This window comes from Zalophus californianus, chromosome 10, assembly GCF_009762305.2.
Source record: "Zalophus californianus isolate mZalCal1 chromosome 10, mZalCal1.pri.v2, whole genome shotgun sequence".
NCBI lineage: Eukaryota > Metazoa > Chordata > Mammalia > Carnivora > Otariidae > Zalophus > Zalophus californianus.
The window spans coordinates 26,874,933-26,901,577 of NC_045604.1; the positions used below are offsets into that span (position 1 = coordinate 26,874,933).

At 39.0% G+C, this 26,645-nt stretch overlaps 1 protein-coding gene across 16 annotated transcripts in view; it reads right to left on the reverse strand.

Moving 5' to 3' along the window:
- The window catches only part of LOC113932747 (zinc finger BED domain-containing protein 6), a 42,282-nt gene extending 16,365 nt beyond the window's left edge, over positions 1–25,917 (reverse strand). Inside the window, exons 1-9 of one of the 16 annotated variants that reach the window (XM_027612109.2) lie at positions 24,781–24,950; positions 24,221–24,282; positions 18,879–18,932; positions 17,447–17,506; positions 9,547–9,745; positions 8,315–8,434; positions 1,541–1,664; positions 248–451; positions 10–126 (exon numbers count right to left, since the gene is read on the reverse strand). In XM_027612109.2, the coding sequence (XP_027467910.1) occupies positions 10–126; positions 248–451; positions 1,541–1,664; positions 8,315–8,434; positions 9,547–9,600 (619 nt within the window). In that variant the 5' untranslated portion in view covers positions 9,601–9,745; positions 17,447–17,506; positions 18,879–18,932; positions 24,221–24,282; positions 24,781–24,950. Of the gene's footprint in view, positions 1–9; positions 127–247; positions 452–1,540; positions 1,665–8,314; positions 8,435–9,546; positions 9,746–17,446; positions 18,933–19,500; positions 24,283–24,780; positions 25,237–25,859 lie in introns of those variants that run through there. The other 15 variants (XM_027612108.2, XM_027612115.2, XM_027612110.2 and 12 more) reach the window with 15 other exon arrangements.
- Positions 25,918–26,645: the final 728 nt, after the last annotated feature.

A 26,645-nucleotide genomic window follows, 5' to 3' on the forward strand; every position in this document is an offset into this window, starting at 1 on the left:
TCTTCTTACCTTGCTTCAAATTGACCCCAGGTTTCCGGGCAGAGGCTGTACGTAATCCATTATGAACTTCAGGAGGTGGTTGCAGGATGGGTGTTTTGGTTTCATCACCTTCCTCAGAAAACTGATCTATGTATTGACATATGAGGCAAATTTACAATTAACAGGAGGCCTCAAGCTTTAATCCTGATTCCAATTCATTGAGTGACCCTGACCATTTATTTGCCTTAAAGCAAGAGCTAAAGCTTACCATCATCATCTTCATCATCATCTGCAGCATTGATTACAACTGGTGGATGGGTGGGGCTAGGAACATTTTCCGAACTTTCTACTTTCATAACACTTCGCAGCTGAGGGGAGGGATTAGACTGGACAGACAATTTGTTCTGTTGAACTGTGAGCTGGTTAGCCTTCACTTCCTCTTCTGGTGACTCAGGCACAGTGGGCAACACAGCTAAACATACATCAGTCATAAATTAAAAATAGAAGATAAAGTTCCAATTCATCAAAAATCTTCAATCACATATGCTAAGTTTGGTGCTTTTCCTTATGACAACTTACTTCTTTTTACCTGATTTTCTCCATTTTCACAATTAGGTTCTAAACTCCCAGGGAGGGTAAAAATGGCTTTTAGCTAATAACTCTTCACTGTACACAAACACGTTCAAAGTAGGTGTTCAAAAGACAGAATGATCTGGAGGCCAGATGCATAAAATTGTTTGCAAATTCTAGACATTTAATTTTAATATTGAAATTTGAGGCTTTTTGCTCAGCAAAAAAGTAGCTGTTAAAAGACATACTAGGTAACACTTCTGAACTAAACCAGAGAGGAGCAAGCCCACTTTTTTCTCTTAAATAGAGGGGAGAATATGTAGCATCAAATTTTAATCACATAAGATGTGGCTTTTAAATGGCTGATCATTCCAGTAGGAAATGTTGAAGGAGATTTTGGAAATAAAAACTAGCTTTTGGGGGAGTGTAAATTTTATTTTAGATTATAGCCTAGAGTCGGGTTGGCAAACTTTTTCTGTGAAGCGCTAGACGTTAAGTACTTTAGGCTTTGTAGACCTCTGTGTCTCAACTCTGCAGAAGGAGCACAAAATCTGGCCACAGAAAATATGCAAATGAATGGGCATGGCTTCCTTCCAGTAAAACTTTATTTTATAAAAAAGGTGGAGGACCAGATTTGCCAAACCCTGGCCTGGAGAATCCAGTTTCTTTTGGAAAACTCACTGTGTCTGATAAGAAAATGGGAAAAGAAGCTACAGTAATCTAAACTGTCATGCCAAGAAACATTTGGGAGGCAATATGGCTTTTGGTAACAAAGTTTTAATCCCGTGATACTTAACTTGTTTATGACTATGACTATGTACCAGTCATTTAACCTTTAAAATGAAAAGTTCAGTTCCCTCATCTGTAAAGTGGAAATAAAACTACTCTCTCCCAAGACTAAAAGGCAATGTATGTAAAGTACTCTGTACGGTGTACATAGCAGGTGTTCTTAAATTGTAACTATTCTTTTAAAATGAAAAACACAACTCACTTTTGCTTGGAGGTAGGAAAAGGCCATCAACATAACGTCCTCTATTGTGATGGAAAGCGCAGTTTAGTTTCTGACATCCCACTGGCTGATTTTCCCAGTAACAAGGAATCTCACTACGTTTTTTCTATAGGAAGAAAAAACACATTTGTTTTCAAATAAAAAATGAAGTGTGACCTGTATTAATTTGGTCATTTGTTTTCTGAATAAAGTTCATTCAGGCTTCAAAGCTCAGAGGCATGTGAGCTGATTGTGAGCAGGAGGAAGAGGGGTTGCTGAAAGTGACACTCCATGCTTGAGGGAGCGATGAAGGGAGTAGGGAGTAGCTCATGTACTGTGCTGGAACCCCTAAATGCCTATATTTAATTTAGAGAAGCAGGACAATATATCAGTTAAGATTTTAGAACCAAAGATAACATTATGTTACTTACTGGCCATGTGAGGTTGGACAAATAATTTAATGCCTCTCAGCCTTAGTTTCCTCAGCCATAAAATGGCAGTAACAGGAGCTATCTACTTGGTTTCTTATGAGGATTAAATGAAATAATGTATATGAAACACTTAGCACATAGGAAGGACTCAATAAACTGCAGTTTATTTAAAACTGAGAGCTCACAGCTTTGAGGAAAATTTTCCCTTTCGAGACTTCTCAAAGTAAGGCACAAATAACACACTAAGGATGGTACTCTTCCCTCCCAAGCTACCTCACTCTTATGAAGGGAAATGAGGAAAAAGATACCCTCACACCTAGAATAAACTGCTGGATCATAGGGCATATGTCCAGCAGAAATACATACATTAGTTCTATACATTAGATGGATATAAAGATGTATAAAGAATAGCTCCAAAATGGAAACCCAAATGTACATCAATACCAGAATGGATAAATACATTGTAGTTTATTCGTACAATAGCATGTTATTCAGTACCGAGAAGGAATAAACCATCCCTACGCTTAACAGGACAGTGCAGAAGAAAGAAGCCAGACACAGAAGAGTGCACACTGTGTGATTCCACTGATGGGGAGATCAAAGCAGGCAAAATTTCTCTATGGTAGAACAGTCAGGATAGTGACTAGCTTGGAGGCAGTGGTTAGTGACAATCAAGGGACAAAGGGCGAAGGCAGATTTGGATCTGTTGGATTATGCTGGATCTCTCATCATAAGCAAGCTGAGGTTTAAAATTCTAGGAAAGCATAGCAGCATCACAAAGAAATCACAAAAAAATCCTCAAATGCATCAAAAAGGGCAAAGATGAAAATCTATTATATTGAGAGATTGAACACTTGATAGTACACCGTGTCAGTAGGGATGTGGAAGAACCAAATGGTCCCATGTACTGATAATGGAAATGTAAATTAGCTCAACATCTCTGAAAGGAGGTTTGGTTAAAAAAAAAAAAAAAAAGGTATTCACAAAATTTATGTCCTGAGTTTATTGCCACATGTATGATCACCTATTTTTAAAAAGTACAGCAAATTCCTTTACCTTTCAAAGAACTGGATTTATCAGTCTCCTGGCACACCCAAAAGTTTAAATGTAATAATAGCTATCACTGTTTTTTTAGATAAAAATTACAACAATTATTCAATTACTCCTTCCTCAAGGCAGAACTTAATGCCAATCTTTCTTGCTCCTGGGTCTGTCTTTGCTTAAGTTTTTCTTTCTTTCCTGGAAGCAGTTTTCAAATTACTGAATGACTTCTGTAATAGTATCCTCTATATACAGGAGTCATATGATATTTATTGTCAGTGTCATATTTCACTGACAAAATCTCCTAATCTTTCCATATCAATAAAATTTCCCTTTTAAAAATCCACTTACTGGATTTTGTTTCTAAATGAAAAGTAATACACAAATAATGAAAACCACTTGGAAAATGGTAATAAATGCCTGCCATGCTATCACCCAAAGAGAATCACTTGAGTACAGAATTCTTGGACGTAAAAAAAAAATTTATAGGCGTGCCTGGCTGGCTCTATTGGCAGAGCCTGCGACTCTTGTCAGGGTCATGAGTTCAAGCCCCACGTTGGTCACAGAGCTTACTATTTAAAAAAAAAAAGAAAGAAAGAAAAAAAATTTTAAATGCCTACATGTACACTTAAAAGAAAGGTATTCCAAATAATTGCATATTTTTCACTCGGCAACACATCCTCCATAATAACATTCTCCTATAGAATCATTTCTTTAAATGTTCAAAAGGTTGAATACAGCACATGGTCCAAAGATACATAGCTGATTCTCACTATCTGAAGTCGTTATGTTTATGAGGTCACCATGAATACTAAATTATCCAATACTGAACCACTCTGCTCCTAAGGGAAATACAGAGTTAGAGTCAGGTTCCTGCAAGTTTCTGTCACATTTTCATCAATCAATACATAAACTGGTTATATGTGTGTTTGTGTTTAAAGACACCTCATTTAATATATTCATTAACACTGAACTCTAAGGCCAAGAGCACTGTAATTCACAACTGAATGAAGCTTATCTAATACATGTATTTTCTACATAAGGCACTTATTAAGAGCTTTCTTGCACTTAGGGACATTACATGACATTTCAGCATCTCACTTGGGGGCCATTTTAATCAGTCACAAAAAAGAATCACCAACAAAAAGGACAAAATGCAAAAAAGATGGCATTAAACAGACCACAAAAAGGACACTTGCTTATAGTATGAGAACTGAAACAAGGCGGCAGGGTGTCACCTTGTCTGATCTCAGCCGGGAGTGTGTAAGTCAGGCGACTCAAATTTCTCAGTGCTCTGTACATGTCTGCAGATGGCCCGTGAAAGCACCGCAAGTACTGATTTGGGGGTTACGGATAAATTTTAGCGAGTAGGCAAATTTGCAAACATGGAACTCATGAATAATGAAAATCAACTGCAAACAGAAGGGGTTACAGTAAAAAGGCTCCTTCCATTCCTGTCCCCACTCCCTGACAGCCACTGTTGTCAAGTTTCTCCTTTATGCTCCCAGAGATTTTAAAAATACACATGCAAATAAAAAACAAATTCTTTTTTTACACAAATGATAGCATATCATGCACCTTATTCTGCCCCTCCCTTCTTCAGACAATATATCCTGATCTTTCCATACCAATAGTTTCCCTTTAAAAAACTTTTAACAGCTACCCAGCACTTTGCTGTATGAATGCCGCAAATGTGTTTTAAATGAAGGTTATTTCACATATCTTACTATTATAAATTATGCTACAATGAGTAATTCTGTCTATATCTGCTTTTGCACGTAAAAGCACATGAGACAAAGGTAGGAAAAGCATATAGTATTCCTGAAAAATGTAGCCAGGTAAGACTGTGCACAAGAGTTACCTGAGCAGCCCTAAGACGGCCACCTTAGATACCCAGCTTGCAAAGTTGGCCCTTGGAATGTTCCTAGTCTGTTAACTGATTAGAGTGCCTGCACTGTGCAAATAATACGTCTTGTGCTGAACACCGGCCATCCTTCTGGGAGTCTGGAGTTTTGGTATATGATAGGTAGAGGTCACTTATGTGACCAGCCCCATTAAAACCCTTGGATGTCTGAGTCTCTATTGGGCTTCCTTAGGCAGAAACATCCCACACATAGTGCTGCATTTTCACTGCTGGGGGAAGTGTGTACTGTGTGTGAACCCTCGTGGGAGGGAGATCATGAAAGCAATCCACACATGGATTCCTCCAGACTCTATATCTTTTTTCCCCTTATGATCAGTGCTATCTCCCCATCACTGTAATAAAATTTTTTAAATATTTATCTATTTATTTTAGGGAGAGGGAGAGTGAGCACAAGTGGGAGAGGGACAGAGAATCTCAAGCAGACGCCCTGCTGAGCTCAAAGCCAGGCATGGGGCTCGATCTTACGACCCTGAGATCACAACCTGAGCCAAAACCAAGAGTCAGATGCTCAACTTACTGTGCCACTCAGGCGCTGCTCACTGTAATAAACCTTAGCCACGAATATAACTATATGCTGAGTCTCAGGAGATTCTAGAGACTCTCTCAATGTAGATGTTCTTAAGAGACCCTGACATACCTTCTAGGGAGTTGTGCCAAATTATACTCTGCCAACAATATAATAATGTGAATTTTCAAAAGCTGCAGAGAATTTCTCTGAATTTATTCAGTGAATTCCCTGCTCTTTGGAAGATAGGCAGCACAGAATGCAGTTAAAAGGCCATTAATTTGCAGCCCACCTGGAGTAGCTCTATGAGCCCAGGCATAACAAACTGCAGTCAGTCCCTTCCTTCCTTCCCCACCTCCCTCAAACAATTGGTCCAAGGGTGTTAGGTGAGGCTGAGAAATGAGAGGCAGGCATTCCTGCTGGGAGAGGGAAGGGCACATGGCCCAGACCAGGGTGTTGGAGCCTGACTGAATGAGGAAGGCACCATGTGACAAGGTGGAACTGGCTTAGGTGTCAGAATTCATGAGGGGTTGGGAGGACATCTGTGTAGGAGCGTGGCCTGGCACAGTGTTGGAGCCTGAGCAGGGTGAGGAAAAGCTTTTGTGAAGAGATCTCAATGTAGGATGAGGAGCGTGTATTTATGGAGGGTCAGCCTAGAATGGGCAACAATGACTAAGCGGGGTAAGGAAGGCAGGGTCTTCCCAAGTGGGGACCTGGTACAGAGTTGCAATATATTCCAGGGTGAGAAAGAGCTGGAACACATTCCAGGGTGAGAGCAGGGTGAGAAAAGTAAGCATCTCATATGGGAGGGCTGCCGCACACAGAGGAGCAGAGTCCAAAGGTGCAAAAAGGGCATTCATGGGGAGAGGAGGGGTCCAAAGTAGGATGCTGGGGACCAAGTATGGTGAGGACAAGGTCCTCATGGTGGAGCAAGGACAGAAGCCTGGTAGAGGGTTGCTGGAACCAAAACAAGGTGAGAAAGACATCCCTGTAGAAGAGCAGCCTCATGTTTGATGTCAGAGCCTGAGGGGAAGGAAGAGGCTGGGAATACAATATTGGCTTACACAACAAGAGGACTGATAGAATCAGTGATACTAAGGACAAGTTTCTCACTTTTGGAGAAAAGAGTTACAAGTATGGAAAGGGAGAAGCCTAGACTAAACCCTACAGTGCCAGTGAACTGAAGGCATCTATGTGAACTCATGATTTTCAATACACAGACATAGAGAATAAATGATGATGTAAATGTTTGTATGTAAATCCATTTATATACTCTTGTTCGGTCCACTGTAGGCCTGGAAGCAGTGAGACTCCAGGAGCTGCCGAAATCTTATTTCTATATATATCATTCTTCGCTAAAAGGATCCAGGGCTCCTTAGAGAAATGACTGATTCCAGGACTGGAGAAGGAAAAATATAGGATGAGCCTTAAAAATCTTGTCAGGCCAGAACGCAAAAAGGTGTTCAAAGGATGATGAAAACATGAAAAGGACACAAAAATCAGCTTGAACAGCTCTTACTGGGCAAATCTGGGTCAATCTGAGGATTAAAAATGATAGTAATGGAGTACAACACACTGAATAAAAGAGGAAACCATGAGTTCGCAAACATAAATAAGTGGAAAAAAACTAAAAATTTGGTGAGAAATGGGGAAATGACAGGGTCTCAAAGTACCTCTCCACAAAATGCGTATTAGTTACAAAGAGAAAACCTGTATAGTGAAGTAATTTCGTACAAACCACCTTAATGAAGTGATCAAAGTTACCACCACCAGTAATGGGATAATTAAAATTTTATGTGCCACCTAATGGTGTGCACTGAGAGGAATTATGATATTCCTGCCGGAGGTACATAACTTGAACTTAGTAATGAGGAAACACCAAACCAAATTGAAGGACATCCTACAAAATAACTGTCTAATAACTACCAAAAGTGTCAAGGCAAATGAAAAGTAAAGAAAGACTGAGTAACTGTTTTAGACTGAAGGAGAATGAGAGAGCAATGACAACTATATTCGACACTCCATTCTGCACTCGTTCCTTCTGCGATAGAGGACATAACTGGTAATGAATGGGATCTGAGGATTACACGAAGGTAATCTATCAGCGTTAACTTCCTAATTTCGATGGTTGTATTACAGTTATCTAGGAGAATGTCTTTTTTTTTTTTTAAGATTTTATTTATTTATTTGACAGAGACAGACACAGCGAGAGAGGAAAACACAAGCAGGAGGAGTGGGAGAGGGAGAAGCAGGCTTCCCGCCACCAAGCAGGGAGCCTGATGCGGGGCTCGATCCCAGGACCCTGGGATCATGACCTGAGCCGAAGGCAAATGCTTAACAACTGAGCCACCCAGGTGCCCCCAAAATGTCCTTTTTTGTAGGAAATATTCATGAATGTATTTGGGAGTGACAGGGAATGTAGCTTACTCCCAAGTGGCTTAGAAAAATATTTTATAATGTACTTGCAGGTTTTCTCTAAGTTTGAGACTGTTTAAAATAAACACAGAAATATAAATACTCCCCAATGATACACATTATAATTTTTACACTTTAGATACATTACCAAACTGGCTCCCAGAAAATGAAACCAACTCATACTCCAAAATATCAAGATATTGAGCATTACAACAGAAATTTCACTACATTAAAAAATGTAACCTGCACATTATATATAAGATGTCATTTAAGCAGGCTCCATGCCCAGCGCAGAGCCTGACATGGGGATTGATCTCACGACCCTGAGAACATGACCTGAGCCTCAATCAAGAGTCGGATACTTAACCGACTGAGCCACCCAGGCGCCCCTTTCTCCCTATATTTTTTATTGGCCCATCACAATACCAGACTGCTTATTATAGTACAAACTAAAAACTTACATCAATCTCCATGTGCCGAAACCTGCACACCTGCCGAAAGCAGCGCCCCTCTTGCCATAATGTGCAAACAGTTTCATTTCCTAGTGCAGCTTCACAGTGACGGAAGGGACAGCTGTCACCCTGTAAATGAAAAGAATACAGAAAAGAACTGTGGTACCAAAATAGATCCTAGGTAAAGTGTGCACTGTAACAGCTTCCTGGCATCCAGACAAACACAAAGGAATAAGGACAGACGGGCAAGGTAGCAAAGTGAGGTGGAAGACAAGAACAATCTGAGGTCAACAAATTTATAATTTCCTATGACCTATTTCCTGACAGTATCCTTCATTTGATTTCACAAGATAAATGACATAAGCGGAAATGGGGCTGAAAAAGGTAAGTGGGAGTATTTAAAGTGATAGTCTTTAAAAGTGTATTTTATAGTTCTTCAAAACCATTTCATACATCTTGACTTTTGTAACTAGCTTTTGATGGAAAATCACAAATAGATTAGGATTTAGGTATAATTCCATGCTTCGTTATATACCTCTACAATGGCAATATCTGAAACAAAATGCTATAAATGCTCAGAGCTTTGCTCAAAACCAATCGTTTTAAACATGGCACTGAGATGATTTCAGAAGTTTCTCTAACAACATATACATTTATAGAATTAGTCACAAAGGAACGGAAAAGGGGATAGATCTCCCGATGAGGCTGAAGAATCAAGCAGAAAAACAGCAAGTTTTGACACAGAAAAAGCAAAAATGCTACAAAAGCTTATTTAGAAGAATGGCTTTATTACTCAGCAGGAAATCTGAAGAAAAAATCAAATTCAACCCACAACAGTTTCTAAAAGTACGATACAACCCACCTAATTCATTTAATACAAAGTAAATAAAACCAAAGTTTACAAGCCAGGCCAAAGTGCTCCTAATTTGAATCAAAGGCACCCTGAACAGGGCTAATTATTAATAGGTAATTATTAACAGATAATTATTATAAGAGAAGTGAATGATGACTATATGCTGTGGACTTTTTCACTTTTGTAGAATGTGAAGAACATACATGAAAAGGAAAAAAGGATAAACAATGAATTCTCCTAGGAGTACTATTCTCTACTAAGAAAATGGTAGCAGATAATAAATGGCTGAGCAAAACAAAACATAAAAACTTAGTATATTGGGAAAATCTTATCAAATCTTATTAGAGAAATTACAGAAAGAACTGATTTTAAAGATGCCAATTCTTACTTTGGTACATGTAGAATAGAAAAAAAAATAGCAGTCTTCTCCTTGATTAGGCATGCTGGGTAGATCCTTAGATCGGAAGTGGCTTCTTGAAAACAAGCCACTGCTTCCTCAAGGCGAGGACCAGCTCCAAGTCCTCTTGAAATGGGTTTAATCTTCCAAAAGACAACTCAATCAGAGAAATCGTCTTTAAAATGCAATCCTAAAATGAGGAGACACGAATTAAAGTACTTCAGATAAATTCTTTCCTCTTCCAAATCACCTCAGAGAGCACACTGTTAAAACCAAATTTTAATTATATTATGTACTTGCCTATTCAGAGCTTTGTGAACCCTGATTAATATTTTATTCTTATGTGAACATTATACATTCTCATTTATAATGGAAAACTTTTGTTAAGGGCAGCCATGCCCTTCTTTCATATTCTCTATGGAGCTTGTTACATGGCTTCAACATGAGATTAAATAAGCACTAACTCCATAAATGATCTACATTTTAGGTCATGAATGGGACTTACATTATTTTACACAGGATATTTGCTAAATCTACATTGCCAACAAACTAGATTTTTTTCATCTGACAAAAGCTCCAATATTTTCACAAGCATTTTTATTTCAAAAGTATGTAATTATAAGTAGGTGGGAAAAACTCTCTCACTACAATAATTGAAACAATTACCCCTGGATACATCTGTAGAACTAGTTTATGTAATGCAGATGGCCAAGGAATTGCACACCAATTACAAGGAGCAGAAGTCGTCCTTGGGATTCTTCCCATAGAACAGTGCTTACAAAAAAACCACCAACAGCCCCCACCGGCAGCCCTTGCCACACCCAGACCCCCACACTGAAGTGTTCTAGAAAGCTTCTACAGAAGTAACAACACATGACAAGAGCACATGCCAGAATTTGGAAAGGGTTTCTGCAAACTCGTACATCAGAAGACCAGGTTTCAAGAACACTGATCTATAACTTGAAATCAATTAAATCAAATTCAATCATATCTCCCACTAATAATCCTAATCCAAGCAAAGCAGGCCACAATAAAAACCAGCCTTGAAGTCAGCAACCTAGGTTAGGAATTAAGAGTCTGCCACTGAACATATACTAAAACCTTTAAAATTTGCAATACCCTCTGACTCACAATTTCATTTCTAGAATTTATCCTGAGGTAAATATTCAACCAATATGCAAGGTAATAATACACAAGAAAGTTCACTACCACTCTGCTTCTAAATGAAAACACATCCAGACACCTAAATGTTCAGAAACTGGGGTCTGTTTTAAAAAATTATGGTACATCCAAGCAATGTGATAATATGCAGCATATTACAGATTCTGGTACCAGGAAATGGGGTATGGCTGAAAAAATATCTAAAAATGTGGAAGAAGCTTTGGAATCAGGTCACCAGTAGAGGCTAGAAGAGTTTTGAGACACTTGACAGAAAACGCCTAGAAGAAACTGCTACTAGAAAATCCGAATGTGGTTCGGTGAGGTTTCTGTGGAAGCATTATTAAGAGAATGAAAAGACAAGTCCCAGACTGGGAGAAAAATCTTTGCAAAATACATAACTCATAAAGGACTGGTATCCAAAATATACAAAGAACACGTAAAACTCAACAAGAAAACAAATTAAGGAATGGGCAAGAGATCTAAACAGACACTTCATCAAGCAAGACACACAGATGGTAAATAAACATATGAAAAGATACTCAACATCGTATATCATTAGGGAATTGCAAATTCCTTTTAGAATGGCCAAAATCCAGAACACTGACACCATTAAATGCTGGTGAAGATGAAGCAACAGAGTTTGGAAGAACAAGACCAAAATGTTAGCAACAGTTACTACTAGAGTGGTTGGCAGGATTATAGATGGCTATTTATTATTTTGTTTTATGCTGAGAATAACATTCAATTTTCTAATACAAGGCAACATATATGTAATAAAAAATTTAAGTCTGCCTTAATGGTTTGTCCATCACTGATCCACTACGGAATGGGACAAGGGCTGGTCCTTTAATAGCACCTCACTGATCCACCAGTAGGATTCCCCTGACCCCAAACACAAGGAATGTATTCTGTAATGGAGGGTACACCAAAAGGTAATTAAAAAAAACTGCCTCAAAAAACAGAAAACCTGCCTGAAACAGGATCAAGTTTCTCAGGGATATTCAAATAATTACAATGACACATATGCAAAAAGGAAAAGTATTAAAGGGGAATGAAAAAGTTTTACAATAGAAAAATATTTTAGAAAGGAGGGGAAAAAAAGGCTTAGGGATCAATTTCATTTTTAAAAACAATATCCCAAAGAACAAATATGAAACTGGTGCTTGTTTCAGGAACCCCCAACCCACTAATTAAACACCAAAATGGTACTTATGAAATAGTAACAAAACAGCATGAATTGCATATTAGGGTTTTTTGTTGTTGTTTTGCATTTTAAAAAAAATGAGGCTCTGCAAAACTCCCTCAGAGGTAGGCAGAGCATGAAGACTGAATGCTGAGCAGATGGACACAGCCTTGCTAATGTTTCAACAGAACAGTAACTTCATGTATATTCTTTTTAAATTATTTTTATTTTTTATATTTTATTTATTCATTTGAGACACAAATACAGAAAGAGAGAGAATAAGCAGGGGGAGGGGCAGACAGAGAGGGAGAAGCAGGCTCCCCGCTGAGCCAGGAGCCCGATGTGGGGCTCGATGTGGGGCTCGATCCCAGGACCCTGGGATCATGACCTGAGCCGAAGGCAGATGCTTAACCATCTGAGCCACCCAGGCGCCCCCATGTATCTGTTTTAAACAATGAACTTCTTTATTTTTCTATGGGGGGGGGGGGAATGTAACTGTTATTCAAGAAAATGGCCAAAAAGCCCTTCCCCAGAGATTTAGGAAAAAAAAAAATTGACAGTAATCACTACTACCCCAAGTTTGCAGACTCAAAACCAAGATGCATACTGATAAATTTTTTAAAAAAAGATTTTGAGACAGAGACAGCACACACTGAACTTCTTTATCTTTCTATGGGGGGGGGGAAGAATGTAACTGTTATTCAAGAAAATGGCCAAAAAACCCTTCCCCAGAGATTTAGGAAAAAAAAAAATTGACAGTGATCACTACTACCCCAAGTTTGCAGACTCAAAACCAAGATGCATACCGATAAATTTTTTTAAAAGAGATTTTGAGACAGCACGCGAGGGAGGGGCAGAGGGAGAAGCAGGCTCATGGCTGAGCAGGGAGCCTGACACGGAGCTTGATCGCAGGACCCCGAGATCACAATCTGAGCTCAAGACAGCTAGCTACTTAACTGACTGAACCACCCAGGTGCTCCCATACTGATAAATTTCTTAACTTTTAAAAAGGAAAAACGAAAGTATTCATGCCAAGAAAATATGAATATTTTCAATAGCAAAAGTAGGAAGCCAAGATAAGTAATTGGTCCTCTCCCCTCCCACCCCCGAATTAATATAGGAAAAAGGATAAATTCCTTTAAAATTGCCACGTTCTCAGTAAGCTTTAAAGGATACAACCTGAGGGGCTCCTGGGTGGTTCAGTCGGTTAAGCGTCCAACTCTTAATTTCAGCTCAGGTCAGGATCTCCGGGTTGTGAGATCAAGCCTGATGTTGGATACCACAGTGGGTGTGGAGCCTGCTTAAGATTCTCTCTCCCTCTTCCTCTGCCCCTCTCCACCCCAAAAGGATACAGCTTGATACAAATGATTATCTGCTCTGGGAAGAGAGGAAACAAAAGAAAGTTCAAAAAATAAGAAAACTCAAAAGTTCTAGCCTCTTCCCCCAAAGAGATTTTTAAAAAAATTATTTAGAGAGAGTGTGCATGTATGTGCAGAGGGAGGGGCAGAGGAAGAGGGAGAGAGAGAGAGAGAAAAGCAGATGCCCTGCTGAGTGAACCCAATGCAGGGATGGATCCCAGGACCCCAAGATTATGACCTGAGCTGAAATCGAGTCGGTTGCTTAACTCACTGAGCCACCCAAAAGAGATTTCAATACAAGTAAAAGAATAAGCTGATGAAAAACACAAAAATTCAATTTTAAGATATTGTCAGGATATCTCTCAGAATGCAAAAAGATGCCAACACAAGAGAAAAGGTATATAAGATGGAAATAATTCCAGGAGATTTAATTTCTATACAATGGAAATTCTAAAAAAAAGGAATGAAATTGGTAGAGATAAGAATAAAATAATAATACAACAAAATTTCCCTAAACTGAATAAACCTGAGTCTTTAAATTAAAAGGAGTTCATCAGGGACGCTTGGGTGGCTCAGTGGGTTAAGTGTCTGCCTTTGGCTCAGGTCATGATCCCAGGGTCTTGGGACTGAGTGCAGCATCAGGCTCCTTGCTCAGTGGGAAGCCTGCTTCTCCCTTTCCCACTCCCCCTGCTTGTGTTCCCTCTCTCGCTAGGTCTCTGTCAAATAAATAAATAAAATCTTTAAATTAAATAAATAAATAAATAAATAAAGGGAAGACTATGACCTTAGATTTGGCCTTTCAAACTACATTTCAAGATCTCAGGATTTGGAAGAAGTTTCAGATGTAAGGTCTCAAAAAGTATACCATCTATATACTCCACGTATTCTTGAAAAAATTACTTAAGGAAGTATTCTAAGTTGAGAAAAAGAACTTCACTTCCACTATTTCACTGCTTTTTAAAAAAGCTTTAAAACAACTGCTTTGGATATCTTATTTATGATATAGCTGATAAATCCAAAATAAAGCAAATTGAACCACAGTATATTAAAAAAAATAAGATCACATAATCAAAAAACATTTATTCCAGGACTAAGAGTGGTTTAACATTTAAAAAATTCATTACATTAGGGACACCTGGGGGGCTCAGTTGGTTGAGCATCTGCCTTTGGCTCAGGTCGTGACCCCAGCATCTTGGGATCGAGCCCCACATCAGGCTCCCTGCTCAGTGGGGAGCCTGCTTCTTCCTCTGCCTGCCGTTCCACCTACTTATGTGCTCTCTCTCACAAAGAAATAAAATCTTTTTAAAAAATTCATTACATTAATGTAATGAGTAAAAAGGGTGGGTAAAAACAAAAACTCTGGTATCTTAAAGTCTCTCTTTTTTTTTTAAGATTTCATTTAGTTATTTGATAGAGACACAGACAGAGAAAGTGAGTATGAGCAGGGGGAGGGGCACAGGGAGAGGGAGAAGCAGACTCCAAGTTGAGCCTGACATGGGGCTCCATCCCAGGACCCCAAGATCATGACCTGAGCTGAAGGCAGACACTGAACCGACTGAGCCACCCAGGCGCCCCAGGTATCTTAAAATTTCAAAAAGGAAAACATGGTTTTAAAAAAGGATTTAAAAATGGTATTTTTTTAGTTAAAATGGCTTTAAAAAAAAGGTAAAATGCAGCATTTACTCCTGATAAAAGCTTAGTATGATTATAAGGAACCTCCTTAGCATACATGCTTAGTATGATTACAAGGAACCTCCTTAGCATACATGCACTCAACCATCAGAAACCATCAGCACAAGCAATATGGTAAAACACTGGAAGTGACCTCATTCCAGACAAACAAAAAAGGAGCACTTTGCTGTCTCCACTATCTGTCAATACTGTTTCCGAGTCTAGCACATGAAGTAAGGAAAGGTATAAAGACTAGAAAGGAGGAGGCAAAAAAAATTTAGTACCTACAAATTATATGCTTGCAAACTAGCAAATCTAGCAATAACTAAAACATATTTAATAAGGTATTTTTAAAAAATTGTTAAATTTCCCATGTGCTAGCTTGGTAACAAAGTCCCATTCACAATAAAGCTGTAAAACATACAGGAAGAAAACGAAGAAGTATACAAAACCTACGTTAAATTAAAAACCGAGAAACTATGAAGTTACCAAGGCACTGAAGAGCTGGATAATGGAGAGAGAATGCAGTAGAGGCTTAAAGCAGTTTACTTCTCCAAATAATGTATACATCAAATGAATAGTTTATTATTGGAACCTGATGGACTATAAAACCATCTAGAATAACTAAGATAAAGAAAAATTTTAGGAGAGGACTCACTTTCCTTGATATTATAATGGATGTGAAATACAACATTTAAGTGTAATATTCTCAAATGAGTTTAAGATCAACAGAATTTAAACAAGTCCACAAATGTGATTTGTGAAAAAAGTAGCATTTGAAATTAACAAAAAAATTTGGTCTCCCACTTGAAAAAAAAAACATTTCTACTTCATACAAAAAGGTTCTAAGGGAATAAAAACAAAGACGGCGAAGAGGCTTTAGCTAACTAAAGCATTACACTAAGAAAGATTCTGGGAGTGCCTAGGTGACTCAGTTGGTTAAGCATCTCCCTTAGGCTCAGGTCATGATCACAGGGTCCTGGGATCGAGCCCATCAGGCTCCCTGCTCATTGGGGAGTATGCCTCTCCATCTCCCTCTGCTCCTCTACCCTGCTCACGCTCTCTCTCTCTCCCTCACTGTCTCAAAAAAAAAAAAAAAAAAAGATTCTGAATTCGTAACTCTGCTCAGCAAAAAGGAAAGTGATTATTTGACACCTTTATTGACCGTGCTTATGGGAAGGAGAGGCAATGCCATATAACTACAATCCCTAGATTAATTTTTTTTAAGTTTTTATTTAAATTCCAGTTAGTTAACAAACAGTGTCATACAAGTTTCAGGTGTACAATAGTGATTCCACACTCCCATACAACACCCAGTGCTCAACACAAGGGCACTCCTTAATCCCCATCACCTATTTCACCCATCATCCCACCCACCTTCCCTCTGGTAACCATCAGCTTGTTCTCTACAGTTGAGAGTCTGTTTCTTGGTTTGCTTCTCTCTTTCCCTCTGCTCTTTTGTTTCTTAAATTCCACGTATGAGTGAAATTATATGGTATCTGTCTTTCTCTGATGGACTCACTTTGCTTATCATTATACTCTCTAGCTCCATATATACACACACATCTTCTTTATCCATTCATCAACTGAAGGACACTCGGGCTGTTTCCGCTGCAATGAACATGGGGTGCATATACCCCTCTGAATTAGTATTCTTGTGTTCTTTGGATAAATACCTAGTAGTGTGATTGCTGGATCATAGGGTAGTCCTAGATTACATTTTTAATATAAAAAATACAACCATCCAAGTACTGCAAAAAAAAAAAAAAATGCAGATATATTTTTTATAAGCTCAGATTGAAAAAAAAACCTTTTCCTACCATGATGCCATAGTTAAAAATCATAATAAAATTGACAGATTTGACTACATAAAATGGAAAACACTTATATAGCAAAAGATCAGCAACACAACCAAAGATTAGTATTTTTACTAAAAAGGGTATGTCAAGAACTTTTACAAATAAAAAAAGACATCATTAATTACTCAGAAAATTGGTACAACCTCTTTAGAGAATTGTAATAATTCTACAAATTTACATCTGAGAGCTGGTTCTCGGGAAATAGCTCACAAAGGGCTGTTATTGGATGTGGGCTATTTTTATTTTTAATGGCAAAACTCCAAATGTCTATCAATGAGAGATATGTTAAACTACAGCACTTCCATATAAAGGAATACTATCGTGTCATTAAAAAAAAAAAAAACAGATGAGGCACAGCTATGTGCATGGAACTATGTCATGGATAAACCACTGACAGTGCTTTCCTAAGAGGAAATGGAATCACAGGGAGATTCCACCTTGGTATATTGTTTTTACCTTTTTTATAAAGCGCATGTGCTATCAAAAAAGGGGGGAGGGGAAGGAAATGTTTCCATCCCCAAACCAAAAGCTTGTAAGTAATTACAAGAAAAAAAATCTTGACAATGGTTTTTTAATTTCTTACTGATCCAGGAAAATTATGCCTTAAATTACAAAAATATTCACTCCTTTAATGAGAAAAAACCCATTCCCACACTTACATTAGCTGGTTGCTCTCAACAGGAACCTCTGTGTCTTCACTGAGTTCCAATCTATTACGCCTGTAGGTCGAACCAACACTCAATCCATGAATTAATAATAATGGGGCAGAAAGAATTTTCCTCCTCACATTGCCAAGGAAACCTCTCAGCCACAATTCAAACACAGGACGTGTTTTTAAAACATCTCCCAACTACTGGGAGATTAAGTCCATTCGAATAACCTTTGTCAGACTGGAGACAGCTAGGCTTAGTTATCTCCTCAAAAACAAAAACAAAAATAAAAACCAACAAAAAAGAGAGTTCATTTAAAGATGAACTTCAGAGTCAAAGGATTATTGGAAAAAAAAAAATCCATCTTCCACAGCCGAACAATATAATTTAAAAAGAAAGAAGAAAAAGAAAAAAGAAAAAGAACACCAAAATTCAATAAGATCCAATTTCTGGTCTTCAAGATTTCTTCACCTATTAAGAAAAAAACAGAAACCTTCCCCCATCTTTATTATCTGTATAATAAAAGCATACTTGTATGAAAAAATATCAAGTGTTTTATGTATGTAATATACATATACATATATACTAACTGGCTTATACACACACACACACATATACACAAATGTGTAGAAATAAAACATTTGGGTAAGTTTTCCCTTTTAAAATACACTACAAAAGCCTTCAGATTTGGGTTCATTATAAAAATAGTGAACTTACTCTTATACCAAAGTATCATGACGTGTATCGCTATGTTACACTAAGTTGTGCCCAGCCCACAGAATAAACATGAAGGGAAATCCTTACACGTGAATCAATGTGTATAATATGGATGTATGTACATATTTCTCATCTTCAGGGAGTGTTTAACCAAAAAAGATAGAAACTTATAGTTACCGAGTAACTACAGAGTGGTGCAGCTAGCTGTGGAAGGCAGAGCAGCATTACAGCCGTCCTGAACTGGCGCTGTCACAATCCAGAAAGCTTCTATCTAATGGAAGACTTTTTCTTCCTTTATAGCAACACCAGTGTCACTGGCATGACATTCAATATTGGCCCTGCAAAGGCTTGCTTAGGCAGCCTGGTTTCGTTTTTTTTTTTTTTTTTTCTTCACAAGTGATGGCTACAACCAAAGACTTTATAATTATTCATTTACTCCAGTTAGTAAAAGGGTAAACTTTTGGAGTTGAAATTTCATTTCACAATGGTACATTTACCATTTAAGAATTAAAAAAACAAAAAACAAAAAAACCCAAAAAACAAAAACAAAAAACGATTTTGATACATAGAAATGAGTTCTAAATTTTGAAACCAGCCCCGTAACAAAGCAATTTTGATTCTCATGTAATAAATACTACATAATTTCTAGGCTAAATCTTGCCAAATACTATCCAAGACAAAACTAAAATCAAAACTTAAAAAAAAGTGGACACCTTTTACTCACACTTAATACTAGTCAATTTTCCAGGAAATTTTTGGGCAGGGAATATCCCCAAATCTAAAATGAAAAAAAGGAAAAATTGGGATCTTACATTAGTTATTCAGTCTGAAACTTGTAATAGACTTTTACTAAAAGTCATCATTTTCTGGCCTCCCACTCAACCACAGAAACATACTTTAAGAGTGGAAAGGGACTTTAAAGATCACTGAGATCAATTCTCTCATTTTACCAGTGAGGTAATGATTCCTAACACCTGAAAATACTGAGTGCTTATGTTTAGCTAAGATTAGAAGCCAAAAAAACCACCTCACAGTTAAGAATACAGTATTATGGATCATTCAGCATATATATTTAAAGACATTTAAGATCACTTAAAATCAGAGAAACATTCTTTGGGAAATGGGACACTGTGTTTGCCAAAAGTGTGCTCCTGGGGCTTTTACTCCAATTCCCATTCAATCTTTTTCAATTTTTGTAAGCTTTTTATTATGTCATTTGCCCATAAATTTGTAAAAAGTACCCATACAATCTTTATTTTATTGTTTTTACACTATTTTCTGAAAGTTAAAAAAGGCTATTCAAAGACTGAAAGTAATTTTTTCCTGATTGTTTTCTAATGTTTCCCTTTTACATAGATCCAATCCTAAATATAAAGGGTAACTCTATCACACTCAGTAAGTTGAAATGATAAAGCTGACCAGTATGAGGAGGCAATTAGAAATTTCCAAATTTCATGAGTTTTGCTTTTGCCAAGCTGTACGGATCAGGGTTTTTAAAAAACTAGAAAAATGGGAGAGAAGGGGAGGAATACCTGCTTAGTATATGTTTTTCCCTCAATTTCATTGGTTTCAGAGCAAACTTCCCATGATGGGGAGAAATTTTTACTTAAAACCAATTACAAGTTCAATCTACCAGCCAGAAATAGCCTAAAGCCTTTCAATGCTGCACTATATTTTTTAAGTTAAAAAATATCTTTTCTCTCTTAATTGGTATAAACAAAATTTTAAGAGACAGCTACACTTGAGTTACTACTGTGAAATTTTTAATCTTCACTTTGTCAGCATTATTATTAATCCTCTGAGGAATTTTCAGCACGTTTTTAGGTTTCCCCAGATTTGCGTATAAAGAATAATTAGTATAACTATATATAACAACTATAGCAATTAGGATACAGTAACATAGCAACAAGTTGCCCATTTCAAATGGAAAAAGGAAAAAGAAATTAAGGTAGTATTTCTTTTTCATTGCTTTGAATAACTTCATTCCCAGGATCCCAGCTCAGAACCAACGTAGAATAATCATAGTTAACATTTTTCAAGTTCATTTTCAAAAACATCAGCTGTTCTATATTGTCAAAGTCCAGGCTCATGATCTGTTTTGGATGAAACTGGCTATTTGCAGTAAAGATACATTCAGACTGCCAACTACACATGGGGCAGCTTAGATATTGAATGGCAACTTGGGTCAAAGCTGGCCATATGCTCACCTTCCTCTGCCAGTAAATCAAAGGGTCACCACCTCCTGAGATCTCTGAATACTTCTCTTTGAAGTACTCATCCACTACTGCTATGGCAGAAGGAAACATGAAGCTTTTGCTTCCAATGGCAACATTATCTACAGCTGAGCTATCAAAAGACCCTGAACTGGAGGTGCTTTCTCTTATAGATGAGGTAAACGAATCAGCTCCTACAATGGCTGAGGGACCAGAAGCATCTGAAGTTGCAATATGGCAGACCTCTGAAGATTCCATATAATTGCAAACTTCTTCTGCAAGGATCTGCTTATAAGTTTCTAAATCAGCACCTTGAGGGAAAAAGTCTTCCAAACTGTTTTTAAAGCAAGGATCTAACAAAGCAGCCAAGATACAGGGCTTAGATTTAAGCATAGCACTCAGTAGGGTATCAGTTTCAAGTTTCAGAGATAAACTGTCCACCAGATTGAGTGCCTGAGTAATACCTCTTATTTGAAAATCTTCTCTGAGTTTCTGCAGAGAAAGGAGCAGATGATGGATTAGGGGGAGCACCTGATTCAATCCTGTGGTCTTGACACTCACTTTCTGGGTGGCCTCCTCAAATGGTTTAAGAATATCACAAACGTAAGTCATTAGAGTCCACTGAAGGGAGGTAAGCACAACTCCACTAGCTCTACCAAGACTATGGTGAACTGAGTAGCAATGCTCCAAGAGCCATTTTAACATATAAAAGGTAGAAATCCAATGGCCAGTTTCATCCTGCTTCAAATTCTTCCACGGAAGTTGGTGATCATTTTGGAACTCCTGTAGAATCTGACGGGCCTTGACTGAATGACTAAAATGATGACAGGTTTTCCTAGCAGCTACTAACATATTCTCAATGCTTTTGTGCTCACAAAAAAAGTCCTGAATGACTATATTTAAACAATGCAGGAAGCACGGCACATGGGTAAAACCGCCATCTTTGATTGCATGTACCACATTAGAGGAATTATCAGAAACAATGAAGCTAGGAATAAGGAAATTAGGAGAAAGCCACAGACCAATCTGGTCATTTAATTCTTGTAAAATGTTGGTTATCAAGCAGTCTTTGGCCAACCCTGTTACACAAAGTACTGCCCACTTTCTGAAATTGGGGATCCTGCCATTACTGGAAGAAGGTGCAGTTTCCAAAGAGACCCAGTGTACAGTCACAATGAAATAGTCAGTGGATGGGTCATGGGTCCATATGTCCACAGTCAGGTGGATCTTTTGGCTTTGAACATTCTCCAAAGTTAAGAAAATTTTTTCTCTGACCCAATCATATAATTGAGGTACAGCCTTTGTGAAAAAGTAAGTCTCAGATGGTAACCTATAGTCAGGGGCCACAATCTGCATGAACCTCTGAAAGGCTGGAGTTGAGAAGTAGTTGTAAGGATGCATATCCTCCACAATCATTTGAATAATTGCCTGACTTATTTGACTTGAGACTGAATTTTCGGAGTATGTTGTTTCTCTCTCCTGTGCATGTGTCAGAGCGTCTTGCTCCGCAATAGGAATAGGACTCTCAGATCTTCTACTATTTTCAACCTCTAACACAGGAGGTTCATCTGAATCAGAGTCACTAAGGTCCTCAGCTGTTAAATCATGGCTGCCTGTAGACTTCTCTCCATGCAGAGGATCGCTTAAGAGATCATTTCTCTCAGTCTCAGCCTCATCTAATCCATTTCCAACCGCACAACTGTCTTTGTTGGCAACAGCCCAATGGATGGGATGTGTGGCCTGCAGGTGTCGTTGAAGAGTTGAAGTTCCTAAGTGAGAACCTGGCCTACCCCGGCTCACACTTCTTTTACATATATTACACACAGCTCTTGAGATGTGCTGAGGATCAGTATAAAAAAAATTCCAAACTGCAGATGTCTTGGCTCTTGTTCCAGGAATTAAGGCATGCTTGACAATATTACTTTTGATGAGAAATCGCCCTCTTTCTGCCCTCAGGGCATCAGATACTGATTTATCACGTTTCTTACCCATTCTGTTTTCATCTAATGGATCAGTAGACATATATTCAAAGCTTCCATTGCTTCCAGCAGAAGAGGGAGATAAAGGCACATCCAAAGTAAAATCCTCCTCCCCACTAGTGACTCCGTATTTGTTGGCCCTGGTCCAGTGAGGTGAATGCCTTGCCTGCAGATGTCGTTGTAGAGTAGATGTCCCCAGATGGCTGCCTGGTTTGCCCCTGCTAACACTTTTTTCACAGAGGTTACAAATAGCTCGCCAGGTATACTGGGGGTCAACATGAAAGAAGTGCCACACAATGGAGGTCTTGGCTCTGGTACTAGGTAGATAGATCTGTTTTTCTATATTGCTCTCAAAAAGACTTTCTTCATCCTGCTCATGGGCACTGGAAGCTAATAAAGCAGGGGCATCTGCAACAGGCCTCCCAGATCCCAAATCCTTAAACTTTTTCGCAAGGATCAGTTTTTTCCTTCGCCTTTTCCCCTTAATCCGTAAACCCTTCTTTCTTTTCTTTTTAGCAGGCAATTTTGCCTCTTTATCCATTCCTTCTGCCACCATCTTTCCCTCTACCACATCTTCTTCATCTGTATTGGAATTAATAGGAACACATCCCAGAATCCCAGCACCACTAAAAGTGCTGCATCGTCTGCCAGGAGAGAGTGAGGAAACTGGTACACTTAAGGTACATATACTCATTCTCTTTATGTCTCCAAAATTCGTACCAGAATCTGTTAGTGGGTTTGTTACTCAAGCAAAAATACAGCTGTTCCTCTCTAATTGCATTACCTTGTCTCCAATTTCTATGGGGAATCAAATTCCCTTTGGAACAATGACTTCCAAGCCAGGTTATTTTTGGAGGAAAAGTGACAGCAATGGAGAACATTCCCAAACTCTTTTCTTAGAGGGCTTTATGATCCCTTCCAACTTCTGAGTTCTGAATCTGCTTTCAAATAGTCCAATCTCTTCATGTTATAGAAAAAAAGAACTTGAGGCCCACTTTTCCAGAGTCATAGAGTTGGTAGCAGCTAGAAGCCAGGTCTTCCAAATCCCAGGCCCATGTCCTTTCTGCTTCATCAAGAACTACATCTCCTTGAAATGCCTTCAGCTTTAAAAATGTGTATTTTAATGATGCGTCATGGTAGTAACATCAATTTCCCTTAATTCTGAAATTAATTATTTTCAGGAAATTTCACTTAAACAAAAACATAGTGCATCATTCAACATTCATCACTTAGGACTGTGATTTGACAATACAACCCAAAAAGTCAATTCTGGAAATATAAAGCAGACTCCACATACTGGTCATTAACAGCAAATGCTAGTTGAGCCCTTTCAGCTTTAAATATAAATAATACAATTTTTTAAAATGTGGATGGCTAAAAAAAGTGTTTTGAGAATAAAAATTTAAAAGGTCACAAGCTGCATTTTCAATTTACTGTTTGTATCAAGAGTTAATCCAAATTTAGTTTTCAGACATTTTTAGACTGGAGAAGCTTTACTGCCTGTAAATGTACTAGTAACTCATGAGTTGAACTCTATATGAACAGCAAACACTGAAATTTAAGCTTTAAACCACTTTCATTCCTTTTCGGGTGATCCCTCCCCTTCCCCCAATACCTACATACATTTACCCTAAAAAGCATCGCTATCACTAGTTCCACAGCCTCCTTCTCAAGGTCCAGAACCAAGGCCTGCAAGATGTCAACAACATGGGCCTTCCCCATAGGAATCCGCACCGATTATGGGGCTTTAGGGGTGTTCTTCATTACGGTTTCATCAATCCTACAAGGAGAACGGAAGTGTCCCTGTTGTTCTTGACTCCGATGCGGAGGGCTGGGGTGGGAGTTAATTAAAGTAGGGAAGGGGTGTAGGATACCGGATTAAGGTCGGTGGCTTTCAGTATGTGGAGTTTGAGAATATCTCCCAAGTAGTGGGACCCTGGAGAGGAATGAGAGTAGGTAAATTCAGCTCCTGGCACTCAGTTTGCTTTAGGCAGTGGGGGTCCGCTAAACTAGGGAAACTGTTGTCGCGAAGAAAGCAAGCTAGTGTCACTTCTCTCTCCGGGAGACGGGGAACAAGCCGGCTTTCCGGGGCTGCTCCGGGCTCCTACGGTTTCGCCAACACCGGATGTGGGGGAGGGGAGGAAGGTTGTTGGGAAGGAGCAGGCGCCGTGGGGGTGGGGTGCAAGGGATGGGGGTGGGGTGAATGGAACTGAGAGCGGGAGCCCGGGGCTCCCAGCTCGCCCCGGCGAGGGCGGAGGGCGGCGGGCGGGAGGTGGGGGAGGGGGGGTCGTTACGGCGGGGCCGAAGGACCCGCTCTGACTTCCCGGGCTAGGCCGCAACCCAGGGGCGAGGGGAGGCCGCGGCCACTCCCCTCGCCCTCTCCCCCACCTCCCCTGCCCCGAGCCACCGGGAATCAAAAAACGGGTCTAGTTACCAGAGAACAGAAACTTTACCGAACCGCCGACACTGTCCCCGACTCCCGCTTGCTGCCACGTCTTTCTTCTTTCTTAGCCGCTGCCGCCCGCCGTCCTCACAGCAGCAGCACCCGCAGAAATCCAAGACTGCCAGCGTCAAAGATGGCGCCTGGCTACAGGCTCAGCTCTAAGACCCGGCCAGTAAAAGTGCCAGCACGACGCAATGCGAGAGGATTCCGGGAGTTGTAGTTTCCTCTACGAGGCGGTGCTTAAGATGGCTTCCCCGGGTCACAGGGTCACGTGAGAGAGGGGAGGCGCTAGGGGTGTCTTAGTTTTGGGGGGGGAACGCGGTTTTGGAAACTTAAGGGTTTCTTGAAACCGTCTTTGATTAAAAAAAATTTTTTTTAATCTTTTAATCAAATGCGGTAACAAGCGAGAAAGCTGCGAGAACTGTGTCTACCAGACAGCAGGCCCTCGTAGAATTTGGTTCATAAATAAGTCGCCTGAACCATGTATAGTTTTCATTTAGAAATAAACTGCTTTCCCCATGCAATGTTGAAGGCTCTGTGCCCTTATTTTTATTTGAAGAGGTGAAATTGGGTTTGGGGGAATTTCTTTTATTTCTTAAAACAAATTTTTGTATTGAAAACATAATTCATGCTCATTACAAGGTTCGTGAGGGTTGGAGTAGGGAAAGGAAAAACCAGTGGTTGCCTGGCCACTTCATTATTAACATTATACTGTACTTTCCAATTTGAATGTGTTTACCTTTTTTTCCCTCTGATTATAAAAGTTATACATATAAGTGGTTTTTAAATTTTTTAAGTAATATACAACTGTAGAACATTTAACTCTCCATTAATTTCATTCCTGCAAAATAATCTCTCACTAATTTAGCATATATTCTTTCTAACGTTTTTGTATGCAAATATACCTAAGTCTATTACTCTGATCGAGGAGGAGCCCAAGATCCCCTCTGGGTTAGTGGCTCAACAGAACTTACTTAGGTGGTGACATTTTACCCAACTTGGATAAAGGATACAGTTCTATTACTAAGAAAGCATACATTTGATGGTAAAGCAGATGGGACTCCAGGCACCTTTTCCTCCCAGGCTTGTTCCGCCAGATACCAGCTTGGTGTGGGAGCCTCAGCCAGTACAGGTCAGAGCAGTCCCGGATCTCCTCACACTTGGGCTTTTATCTCCTTTCAAAGTGAGAAGGCACAACATTAGAATCCTAGCGCCAATCCCTGCCTTACATGACAATACTCTGTGATTGCCATGTCAACCAGGCCTAACAAGCAGGTTCCTGAAAAGCAATTTCTGTCTGTGCCACAACACCTAGGGTGTTTAACTGAAAAGTTTAGCAGAAGGCTGGCCAAACAGCTGAAGGGGTTTTCAGCCCAGGGCTTTAAAGCTGCAGTCCTGTTCTGATTGGTATACTATATATAGTTATATCGTATTTCATCAAATCTAAAGCAATAAGACGCATCTTATTTTATAGAACTCTTAAGACAAAAAACAAAAAAACAAAAAACACCAAAGACCAAAAACCAGAAAACCCAGCCATTAATCAGAGATGTTAAAAGTTGAAACGATACATGTTTTAGAATGAAAGAAATACAGTATTTTAAAGATATGAACAAGCTAAAACTATCCATACTATCCATATTGTTTTGCAGTTTGCTTTTTTCCCCACTGAACAATATATCTTGAATATCTTTTAGTGGTCATCAGTGCTTAGAGGCCTACTTTATTCTTTTTAACAGTTCCCATTCCACTGTAAGGCTGTTTTGCAGTAGGTTTCAGCAGGATATGAATAATGTGAGGCAGAGATCACTGGGGTCTATCTTGGATGCTTGCTACCATACCAGGTATTAGTGATA